We start from the raw sequence: 11,717 nt of genomic DNA on the forward strand, positions 1-11,717 counted from the left end.
AATTAGGGAGAGAGAGCAGAGTGGGCGCTTCAGTAGTCGCCTGCCTACACACACGTTACGAGGCACAATAGCTAGCTTGCAGTCGGGGCTGCTGGCTGTAAACTGGCGCTTTGACTTTCCTCCCAATCTTAGTAGCATACAAAGACTTATAGTTAAATCCAACCCAACAGCCAACTTATAGCTATCCTATTATATGGTTTTGGCTTTATGAAGACTACAAGTGACATGGACATGGTTGTAGCGCCGACTACTGCCTCTCTTATTAACCATGCTCTAACCACACGTGTTTCCCTACAGGCAAAGAGATGCCATATCTAACTAGATTGTGGGCTTCAAAGTTCGAAGTCCTAGGTTCATAATTGAAAGAACATGAATTAAAAACACTTGTAGTTTTAGAAATCTCTCTGACGATGCCTCCTTCTTCGCCTCCTTTTTTTGCTGGATATGAGACGCTACTTGCTTGCAATCTGATGCTATGGACAAATGATGCAAACCAAGGTCCAGCGCCAATGCTTGAGCTTCCCTCCAAGTGACCGCTTCCAGTACAACAATTCCGAGTAGTCCTTGGATGACCAGTATGGACGAGCCCAAATAGTTGCCGTCCCGGTCCCTACAGATAGTTGTTGTGGTACCCAATCTATGGTCCTTAGATACACCTGCATCCACATTAATTTTCACAATTCCTTCTGGTGGTGGTTGCCACAATCTCACCGATGCACTTCTTGGCGCTATTATTACATGTGGCCCTCTTGGATGTTGTGGTTGATCCAGTTCAGATATAAAGCATGTAACAGAGAGGTGAGTGGATAGAGGGCTTTGGTTGATTCCTTCGTGTATCAGTTTCCGGCGAGCATACCAAATCGACCACATTGTCACAGTCATCCGGGTGAGTTCCACATGGTTCAAAACCTCAAACATGGAAAACATCCAACTTCCCGCTGAAGGTCCAGTCATGGCAATCATATGCTCCAAAAGCTCGTGATCGACAAGAGCCCTTACACATTCAGCCATGTTACTTTCTATTAAGATGTGCCTCCAGGAGTCCTGCATACCACAGACGGAGCATAAATCACTTGTTGACATATTCCCATGTTTTCTGACACCCTCAGTAGGAATAGAATGATGTGCCAATCTCCAAAGAAGACCTTTATCTTGGCTAGCACTATTACTCCCCATAAACTTTGCCAAGATTTTTCATCTGCCGTCGTGTTTGAGGGCCCCGATCGCTGATCCCAAATCTTCTCTTCTCTTTTTTGTGGCCACAATATCCTATATGTTGAATGTACAGAGAATATGGGGCTAGACTAAGAATCCCATTTGAGCGGCCACAATCTTCTCTTCTCGAAGCCCCGTGACCAAAAATTCTCCAAGTTTCGGGTACATATTGGGATTATCTGAATTGCAGCAGCATCATATGGCAAAACACTTGCTCAAGCAGCGGTACATTCCAACGGGCATTTGCTGATTCAATAAGTTCTCACACGAGTTGAACTCACCATCACGTGGTGTCTCAAACCGAGTTTTTGAAAAAACACTCAGGCCTCCTTTGGTTTGAAGGAATTTCATAGGAATTCTAGAGGATAGGATTCTTTCCTTTATGGCCCTTTGGTTCATAGGAATGGATTCCTATTCCTACATAGAATTGGTTCCTATCCTTCACATTTCATAGGAAAATAAAAATGAACCTAGACTCAATGAAAAAATTTCTTTGGTGTTAACCAAATGACATCTTATTTTCTATTCCTACTCATAGGATTTGAGATACATGTCATCTTATTTCCTACAAGATTTCTATTCCTACGATAATCTTATCCTATGAATTAAAAGAGGCCTCAAATGGCTGGGCCAGGCTCTGCACCATTTCCGCCAACAGAGCGTCCGGCCTTGCGGCTAGACTAAGAACGCCATTAAATTCAAATGGAGGCCCAGTCGTTTCAGAACCTCTTCCTCCACCATTCCCGCGGCAGGCCGCAGGGCCAGGATGCGACCATGAATGAGGCAACCCAAAAACCCTAGCCCCCCGCCGTCACCTCACAAGCCAAACCGCAACACCCCCAGACGCCTGGCGCGCCCGTGCGTGCAGCCGCCGCGCGCGGCCACGGTCCCTCCGCTCAACCCGATGCCGCAGCCGGCGCAGCCCGAGCCCGAGCCGCCGCAGCCCGGCGGCGAGACGCCGCCCATCCACCGCCTCCTCGAGCTGATCAAGTCCGAGCCCGACCCCGCCTCCGCGCTCGCCCACCTGGAGCTCCTCGTCTCCACCTGGCCGGCGTACACCCCGCCCCAGCCGCTCCTCTTCCACCTGCTGCGCCGCCTCGCCACCTCCGCCCCGGCCCGCCTCCCGCGCCTCCTCGGCCTCCTCCCGAGCCTCCGCCACCGCCCGCGCTTCTCCGAGCCCGCCGCGCTCGTCGTCCTCTCCGCCTTCTCCCGCGCGCTCATGCCCGACGCCGCGCTCGCCGCCTTCCGCCGCCTCCCTGCCTTCCTCGGCTGCAACCCGGGCGTCCGCTCCCATAACGCCCTCCTCGACGCTCTCGTGCGGGCCCGTCGCTTCTCTGACGCCGACGCCTTCTTCACGTCCCTCTCTCATGGCGCCTTCGGGCGCCGCATTGCCCCCAACCTCCAGACTTACAACATCATCCTCCGCTCCCTCTGCGGACGTGGGGACCTCGACCGAGCTCTGATGCTCTTCGACTCCCTTCGCCGCCGCGGAGTTGCTCCGGACCGCGTCACCTACTCCACTCTCATGTCTGGGCTTGTCAAACACAGCCGCTTGGACATGGCACTTTACCTGCTTGACGAAATGCCGACCTATGAAGTGCAGCCTGACGCGGTTTGTTACAATGCAGTGCTCCGAGGGTGTTTCGGGAATGGTGAATTTGAGAAAGCTATGCGGGTGTGGGAGCAGCTGGTGAGAGATCCTGGTGCAAGTCCCAACCAATCCACTTACAATGCGATGCTTGATGGCTTGTGTAAACTTGGGAGGTTTAAGGAGGCGGGTGAGGTATGGGAGAGGATGATTGCAAATAATCACCAAGTCGGCATGATTACCTATGGGATTCTGATTCATGGTTTGTGCCGGTCACGGGATGTGGATGGTGCAGCAAGGGTATATTCAGAGATGATCAAGACCGGGCTTGTTCCTGATGTTGCCATATATAATTCACTCATCAAGGGGTTCTGCCAAGCTGGGAGAGTAGGAGAGGCTTGGAAATTCTGGGACTCTACCAGTGTTTCTGGCATCCGTAATGTGATAACTTATAATATAATGCTGAAGGGGCTCTTTGATGGTGGCATGGTCGATGAAGCTAGAGAATTGTGGGAGCTATTGGAGAAAGACACTTCGTCCTCTCCTGACATGGTGAGTTTTGGCACTGTGATCCATGGGTTATGTGAGAAAGGCTTTGCTAACAAGGCACTTCAAATCTTAGTGGAAGCACAGACCAGTGGTAAAAAATTAGATGCATTCTCATATTCATCCATGATAAGTGGACTGTGCAAGGATGGGAGACTAGACGATGCAGTTAAGTTATATGAAAAGATATCTATGGATGGCTGCAAACTGAATCCTCATATTTACAATGCACTAATAAAAGGGTTCTGCCAAGCATCTAAGTTTAGTGATGCTGTAAGAATATACAGTGAGATGGCAAACAATGGTTGTTCTCCTACTGTCATCACTTACAACACTCTAATAGATGGACTATGTAAGGCTGAAAAGTATCAAGATGCTTCAAGCTTTACAAAGGAAATGTTGGAGAAAGGTTGTAAACTAGATGTCAATACTTATGCTTCATTGATTCGTGGCCTTTGTAGAGACAAAAAGGTTGATGCTGCCATTGCTCTGTGGAATCAAATTCTTGATAAGGGTCTTCAGGCAGATGTCATGATGCACAACATCTTAATCCATGGTCTTTGTTCTGCTGGGAAAGTAGATGAAGCTTCGCGTCTTCTCTCTGAGATGAAAGAGAAGAACAACTGCCGCCCAAATTTAGTGACCTATAACACACTCATGGATGGATTTTATGAAATGGGTTGTTTTGACAAAGCAGCGTCTCTGTGGACAGCTATTTTAGAAAATGGTTTGGTACCCGATATAATTTCATATAATACAAGAATTAAGGGTCTATGCTCTTGTCACAGAACACCCGAGGGTGTCCAATTGTTGGATGAGGTGCTTGCACAAGGAATTGTACCAACAGCCATCACATGGAATATACTGGTCAGAGCTGTCATCAAATATGGACCTATTCAAATATGATCGTTTAGAATTTCTCTTGGTAATATCTTCTTTGCCTTAATTCCGCATGATAGATTTCTGTTTCCATGGCTTATATTTTTCACCTGATTTTGTTTGATCTTACTATAATAGCACTTATGTAGTTTCTGTCATGCCAACCGTAGTGTTTGCTTGAGGGCATCATAATCAAGAATTGCAGATTAACCCTGATGTTTAGAATTTCAGTGATACCAACTTCTTTCATACTTTCAACTGCGTCCAAGGTTCCCAGCAGTATGCTTTCTAAGATAAAATGGCACCTTCTCAACTAAATAATGGATGGAAGCACTGAAATTTGCTAATTCTTGTTTCATAGGCTTAGGATGGTTATTTTGTTTCGTGCAGACTAGTCTGTCCTTGCCTGTCTCTTCTTTCTTCAATGATGCAGTAACCAGGTCAAGTACAATAGTAACGGCTTACAATATTGATTTTCCATTTCAGTTTCGTATCTTGTGCTTGTTTTATTTTGTTTATGATAAGAGTTGAGAAGTGACCATAGTACATACACGCCACAAATACGGACACCAAACTCCTACAGCTTGAGAAACGTGCTGTATGATGGTATATATATATCTTGAGTTACAAAAGCCATGTCAATCCGTAATAATTATATATATATATTTTACTTTGTTAGTGATAATGTCGAATCAAATCTACTGGACTTTTCCTGTTTTACTTCAAGTGTACATCTATTTCATTTTTCTTTTTTTATCTTCTCAGCTTTAGTGGTGATATATCCTGTTCAAAGATGACCTTAACAAATCAGGCTAATGGAAATTCGACTCAGAGCACCTGAACAAACCAGGCAAGCTTTCTACATTACCCTCGAGGCATCTCGATGACATCTAAGACAGAGTATTACCTTCTGCTAAGGTAAACGTCGAACCAATTTTATTTTATATTGCATTTTTAAAAGAAAAAATGTCCGCTTTTCAGGTACTAAAACTGTTTGCTTTGCACCCCTCAGACCCCATCCATGTCTGCCATCGAATGGGAACGTACATGGTCACCAGATAGAATGACTTGGAAGAAATAAAATTATACAATATGACCCACATGTGCCCAAAGACTACTTTCTCTCTCTTTTCTACCCTCCCTCCAACCACAATCCATCTCTGGCCATCTCTCTCCACTCTGCTTTGTTCCTTGACGCACCAAGCATGGTAATTCTGAGATCCGCTTCTTCCCCAAGTCTGGCCTACTGCCGCACCTTGATTTTGTCTACTCTGATGAGTTTTCGATCTCAGCATGGCCTTCGCTAGCATTGCATGACCTCTTAGATCCTTTCACTTCTGTTATTTCGATCAGTTCTGTTCCCTTACCGCCACGACTGGTTGAGCTCTGCTGCCAGATTTGACAAACATAATTTTTTAAAGTGCATCTGGACTGTAACCCTGTTGTTACCATGTTTTGGCTTTTTAAAGTTGTAATTGCTGAAACGTATCTCTGATGCAATAGTGAAGACAGCTTGAGTTTATCAGATCTCAGGTTCGAGAAACCTGTGATTTATAGGCCAAGCTACAGTGTAAATATTATCTTCTTTTACAAAATATATGACCATTCATACCACTCTCAGCTTCTGATGGTGGTATTCCTGTCGGCAGATGACCTGAGCAACAAGGACCATGAAAAATTAGACACGGAGTAACGTTCCCCTGCTCTACCTATTTCGTTGGAAAACAACATTCATTTGAGTTTTTGACCGTACAATCTATTTTGCAATCTCTTTGATAGTCACTTTGTTTTGAAACCGAGAAACGTGTATTTTTTAGCACATCAGGACTATAACCCAGTTACCTTATTTTGGCTTTTGAAAGTTGTATTGGTTAACCATATCTTGATTTCTTGGAAACATGATTGTTTTAGCACATCAGATTGTATCTTTGTTTTTTGAGAAACATGGTTATTTTTTAGTGCATCAGATTGTAACCTGTTGGGCTGTCACCTTGTTTTGGCATCTGAAAGTAGTATTGCTGGACTAACTTTTTGGAATATTAAAGGCGGCTAGTGTTGATCAGATCTCAGATTTAAGAAACCTGTTTTTTATAGGCCAATCTACACCTTCAATAAGGGGAGCCTTGGCGCAGTGGTAAAAGCTGCTGCTTGTGATCATGAGGTCACGGGTTCAAGTCCTGGAAACAGCCTCTTGCAGCAATGTAGGGAAAGGCTGCGTACTAAAGACCCAAAGTGGTCGGACCCTGTGCAAGCGGGAGCTACATGCACCAGGTTGCCCTTTTTTAAGCTACACCTTCAACAATATGGTCTACTGTAAAGATTATATCCATTAAAATTAATGTGAGTAGTGGTCATTGCTAGTGAAAAGTACTGATTAAACTCTATTGCTACCTTTTCATGTTTTACCAAGCGCTATCTCTTTCATATTTTCTCTTTTCAGCTTTTGGTGGTGATGTACCCTGTCCATAAATGACCTGAGCAACCAGGCAAGTGAAAGTTAGAGCAATACCCTCCATTTCGCCTTGGCGTTGCAAAGACGGCACTCACAATTGTATCATGGAGTGTTACCATCAGCCAAGGTAAGGTAGTTCAGACTTTCAGCAACTATATTCAAGCTACAGTCTACTTGCCAGTACTTCACTAGCTCTCCAAAGTTGTTGGATGTTGTGAATTTCATGTTAGCATTCACCCAGTTATTGTTTTCTATCTCTTTCTGGTTTCTGCGCATTCTCTTATTGTTTGGCAATAAATGTGCTTCTATCTGTAGTCATCTTGAGAACCAGATCTCCATCTTGCACCCATCACTGTGCAACTAATGTGGAGGCATTGAACATGAGAGTGTTTCTTTGTGTCCTTTGTGGCAGGGTTACGTCATTCCCGGCCATGCCCTTTTTTAATCTATATACTCGAATAGCAGAACCGCCTAAAGTGTAACACCGGCTGATTACTTCAAGGTCAATGTATAGTCTTCCAGTTGACAAGACACTCAGCAGAGAATGACATCCCTTAACTTTATCCCATCTTCTCCTTCACCAAGATTTTTTTTCTTGCGATAAAAATATTATTTTTCTTCAAATCTCGTCTATTTTCTTGATTATTCATTGAACCTGAACTTTTTATTTGGCAATAGTTTGATACTCTCAAAATTTGTGAACATGTATTTCTTAGAGTGCATCTGAATTGTAATCCTTTTACCCTGTTTTGGCTTTTAAAAGTTGTAATTGCCGAAACATATCTCTGATGCAAGAGCGAGGACAGCTTGAGTTTATCAGATCTCAGGTTTGAGAAACTTGTGGTTTATATGCCAAGCTACATCATAAATGGTATCTTTCATACAAAAAACTGCATGCATTCATATTGAATGTATGCACTTTTCTATTGCTACCGAAAATATTAATATAACTCCAACAAACAAACAAACAAACAACAACAACAAAGCCTTTAGTCCCAAACAAGCTGGGGTAGGCTAGAGGTGAAACCCATAAGATCTCGCAACCAACTCATGGTTTTGGCACATGGATAGCAAGCTTCCACGCACCCCTGTCCATGGCTAGTTCCAGTCCTTCAGATCCCTCTTTACGGACTCTTCCCATGTCAAGTTCGGTCTACCCCGACCTCTCTTGACATTATCGGCACACTACTTAAACTTTATACTCTTGAACTTTTAAGTCTTGAGTATACAGATCTTCATTTTTTTTCCAACCTCTGGTACGTATATATGCTGCTCATGGATGACCTGAGCAACCAGGCAACCTTCCATCTACTTTATCCAGTTGTTGCAAAGATAGCATCCAGAAATGTATTGTCCCTGCACTCTCTTTTGCTATCTTTTCTATACTCACTTTGAATCAAAATTTTACTAACTTGACGTGTTAGGTGCATCAGAATTGTAACTATGTTACATTGTTTTGGCTTTTGAAAGTTGTAATTGCTGAAACATCTTTGATGCAATAGTGAAGACAGCTTGAGTTTATCAGATCTCAGGTTCGAGAAACCTATGGTTTATAGGCCAAGCTACACTGCAAATGTTATCTTCGATTATAAAATATAATTCATCCCGCTCGCCAGCTTCTGGTGGTGGTATTTCTGTCCACAAATTACCTGACCAACCAGGCCCATGAAAAATTAGACCTGGAGTAACATTTCTGCACTCTACCTAAGACGTTGGAAAACTGCATTTACATTTCTGATTCGTAAGACCAAGTATTGGCACCAAACCAAGTTAGATGTTGTTTTGCGTTTTTATCCCTGGAGTCTATTTTGCAATCTCTTTCATACACACTTTGAATCGAAACTGAGAAACATGATTTTGTGAGCACGTCAGGACTATAATCTGGTTACCTTGTTTTGGCTTTTGAAAGTTGTATTGCTTAACCATATCTTTGATTTTTTGGGAAACATGGTTGTATTAGCGTGTCAGGCCGTATCTTTTTTTTTAGTATCATGGTTGTATTCTAGTTCATCAGATTGTAACCTCTTACTTTGTTTTGGCATTTGAAAGTAGTATCGCTGGAACATTTTTATGCAAGATTAAAGACAGACTGTGTTTAGCAGATCTCAGGTTTAAGAAACCTGTGATTTATAGGCCAAGCTACATCTTCAACAACATGTTTCGTTATAAAGTACCATCATATTAATGTTAGTAGCTGTCATTGCTAGTGAAAGTATTGATTGAACTCTCTTGTTACCTTTTCATGTTTTATCAACTGCAGAGCTCTTTCATTGCTCTCTTTTCAGCCTCTGGTGGCGATGTACCCTGTTCATAAATGACCTGAGGAACCAGGCGAGTGAAAATTGGAGCGACATCCCTCCACTTCACCTCAGATGTTGCAAAGACTGCACTCACAATTGTAATGGGTTTTGACATCAGCCCTAGGTAAATGGTGATTCAGATTTTCAACAACTATGTACACGCTACAGTGTGCACGCCAGTAGTTCACTAGCTCTTCAAAATTGTCAGTTGTTGCGAATTTCATGTTAGCATCATCTAGTTGTTGGTTTCTATCCCTTTTCCCCTGTTCTGTTTTTTTGTTCAGCAGTAAATGTGCTTCTATTTGTATTCATCTTGAGAACTAGATCTCCATCTTGTAGTCATCACTGTTGAACTAATGTGTAGTTGTGGCAGTTTACCTTTTTCCGACCATGGCCTTTCTCAATCTGTTCATGAATACCATAACTGCCTGGATTTTTCAAGGTCAACACATAGTCTTCCAGTTAACATGATACTCAGCAGAGAATGGCCTCCCATAACTTTATCCCCATCTCCTTCACCAAGAATTATCTTCTTCTGATATTGTATATTTTCTTGATTATCCATTTTTGAAGTTTGATACTCTCTTTCAATCAAAATTTGTGAAACATGAATTCTGTGCATTTGGAATTCTGTGTTTATACACTAAGCTATACCAGAAATGGTATCTTTGATCTGTAAAACTACATAGTACATTCGTGTCAATTTTATGCACTTGTATATTGGTACTAACTATATTAACTGAACTCCAGTGCTACTTAAACTTTCTACCCTTGAACCCTCAAGTACACAGATCTTCATTCTTCTTCTTTTTTTCTGAGCTTCTGGTGCTGATATGTCCTTCTCGTGGATGGCTTGAGCAACCAGGCGATCAACAAATTAACCCAGAGCAGCAACCTTCTGTCACTCTACCCAGTTGTTGCAAAGGCAGCATCTGGTCCTGGAAATGTAAGACTGAGCATTGGTACCAGTCCAAGGTAAATGCTCATTTGAGCGTTGATCCTGCACTCTCTTTTGTTATCTCTTCTAATACTCTTAACCTCTTTTAATTGAAATTTGAGTAACTTGACGTGTTGTGTGCATCAAAATTGTAACTTCGTTACATGGTTTTGGCTTTGAAAGTTATATTGCTGAAACATATCTTTGATGCAAGATTGAACACAGCTTGAGTTTATCAGACCTCAGGTGTAAGAAACCTGTGGTTTATAGGCCAAGCTACACCTTAAATGATAACTAAGATTACACAATCTATATCTTGAATTTATACAGTCTACGTCTATATCGATGAAGCTCTTGCTGCTTTTTGATGTTTCACTCAGGGTGCACAGCTCTTTCATTCTTCTCTTTTTTCATCCTTGTCAGCTACCGGTGGGGATATATCTTGCTCATAGATTACCTGAGCAACCAGGCCAATGAAAATTAGACCCAGAGCAGCAACCTTCCTCCATTCCACCTCTGGCGTTGCAAAGACGGCATTTGCGATTGTAAGACCGAGTATCGCCGTCAGTGCAAGGTAAATATTCATCCGAGCTTTTGACCCCGCACTCTCCTCTGCAATCTCTCTGACCTTCTGTGCTTCAATCTTGGCCTTCACCTTGATTTCCTCATTGTTTTGAGGTTTTTTGACCTTGCCAAGGCTTTTGAAGAACATGCCTTCGTTTTTCTCCTCTTCGATCCAGTCTTCGAAATCTTCTAACACCCTCTCGTTCATTTCTATCTCCTGCCTTTGCATTTCAGCTGTCTCCTCGTAGGACTGCATCTTGCTGTCGAGTCGCTCCATTATCTACCACATCAAATGCAATTCTCTGTCAGACACTGAATGAAGTATTATACTGTTTAACCATCCATCGCAAGGGATGCTCACCTGGTCCCCAATTTGATCGAGCTCTTTCATGGCGTTCTGCCCAATCATGTCGAACTCGGTGTCGGCGTCCTTGGTGAACTTGGTCAGGTAAGCAGACCGCTCATCCAGGAAGTTTGTGATGCGGACCTTCTGCGTCTGAAGCATGGCGATTTTCGCAAGCACCTCCTGCTGGCGCTGGTCACCGCCGTGCGGCAGGGGACCGTCGGATCCGGCATCTTCGGAACTGCAAGCACAGATGGAAAATCTCCTCTTGCTTAGATGCAGTGCATGTCGGCGCGGGGAGGATCTGCGCGGCGAGGGAAGGGATGTCCGAACGGTGTGAAGAGCAAGCATCTCCTCTTGATTCTCTGGGTCTTTGGTATGCTGCTGCTTTGGTTCTGCAGAGTAACCGTGGCGGAGTTTGTTTCTGCACCTCTCGTTGCCTGGAGCCTGGGAACGATATCCACGGAGCCACGCTGCTGTGCTACATGACAAGACCAAGTTGCCCCTTGCGTGCTGCGTGTTCACTCAGGTCCATTTCAACCCATGCCACTTTCCCGGGGAATGGGGCCCTGCCTCGTTTCGGTTCCTATCCATTGAGCCAAGTAGTGCTCTGTGTGTAGCCACCGTGAAATCAATCAATCAATCAATGGATCCCCACTAGCTGCCGTGCAATCATGAACTGGGCTGAAATAGAGGTGCTAGCTGGGCCGCGCCTACTTGTGTTTTTTTGTTGTACAACGAAGAGCTGGGCTAGCCTACAATGAATGGCCACCTACTACAACTTATCATTCGCCCTACGAAACTATGGCCATGTCCACAGACACGAATTATTAGTTGATGAATCAATCTACCCCTCAAAAAAAAAAGATGAGTCCATGTGGTCGTTTGGAGTT

At 43.7% G+C, this 11,717-nt stretch overlaps 2 protein-coding genes across 13 annotated transcripts; one reads left to right on the forward strand and one right to left on the reverse strand.

Moving 5' to 3' along the window:
• The first annotated feature begins 1,972 nt into the window (after window positions 1–1,972).
• On the forward strand, window positions 1,973–10,491 carry LOC123062625 (pentatricopeptide repeat-containing protein At3g09060). 12 transcript variants are annotated; one of them, XM_044486223.1, is made up of 7 exons: window positions 1,973–4,274; window positions 4,994–5,146; window positions 6,323–6,568; window positions 6,669–6,812; window positions 8,966–9,104; window positions 9,846–9,955; window positions 10,341–10,491. In XM_044486223.1, the coding sequence occupies exon 1, from the start codon at window positions 1,994–1,996 to the stop codon at window positions 4,253–4,255; it is 2,262 nt and encodes a 753-aa protein (XP_044342158.1). In that variant the 5' UTR covers window positions 1,973–1,993; the 3' UTR covers window positions 4,256–4,274; window positions 4,994–5,146; window positions 6,323–6,568; window positions 6,669–6,812; window positions 8,966–9,104; window positions 9,846–9,955; window positions 10,341–10,491. The 12 variants fall into 12 exon arrangements, with proteins under 12 accessions (XP_044342158.1, XP_044342153.1, XP_044342154.1 ...); XM_044486218.1 differs by having other exon boundaries at window positions 6,669–6,807; window positions 8,941–9,104; XM_044486219.1 differs by having other exon boundaries at window positions 6,669–6,807.
• LOC123062626 (uncharacterized) lies at window positions 10,086–11,175 on the reverse strand. The gene is made up of 2 exons (XM_044486227.1): window positions 10,843–11,175; window positions 10,086–10,761 (listed from the first exon to the last, which is right to left on the reverse strand). Exons 1-2 carry the CDS (start codon window positions 11,173–11,175, stop codon window positions 10,312–10,314), a joined length of 783 nt encoding a protein of 260 aa, XP_044342162.1. The 3' UTR covers window positions 10,086–10,311.
• Between the last annotated feature and the right edge of the window lie 542 nt (window positions 11,176–11,717).

The sequence above is a fragment of the Triticum aestivum genome, chromosome 3A, assembly GCF_018294505.1.
Source record: "Triticum aestivum cultivar Chinese Spring chromosome 3A, IWGSC CS RefSeq v2.1, whole genome shotgun sequence".
In the NCBI taxonomy this organism is placed as follows: Eukaryota; Viridiplantae; Streptophyta; class Magnoliopsida; order Poales; family Poaceae; genus Triticum; species Triticum aestivum.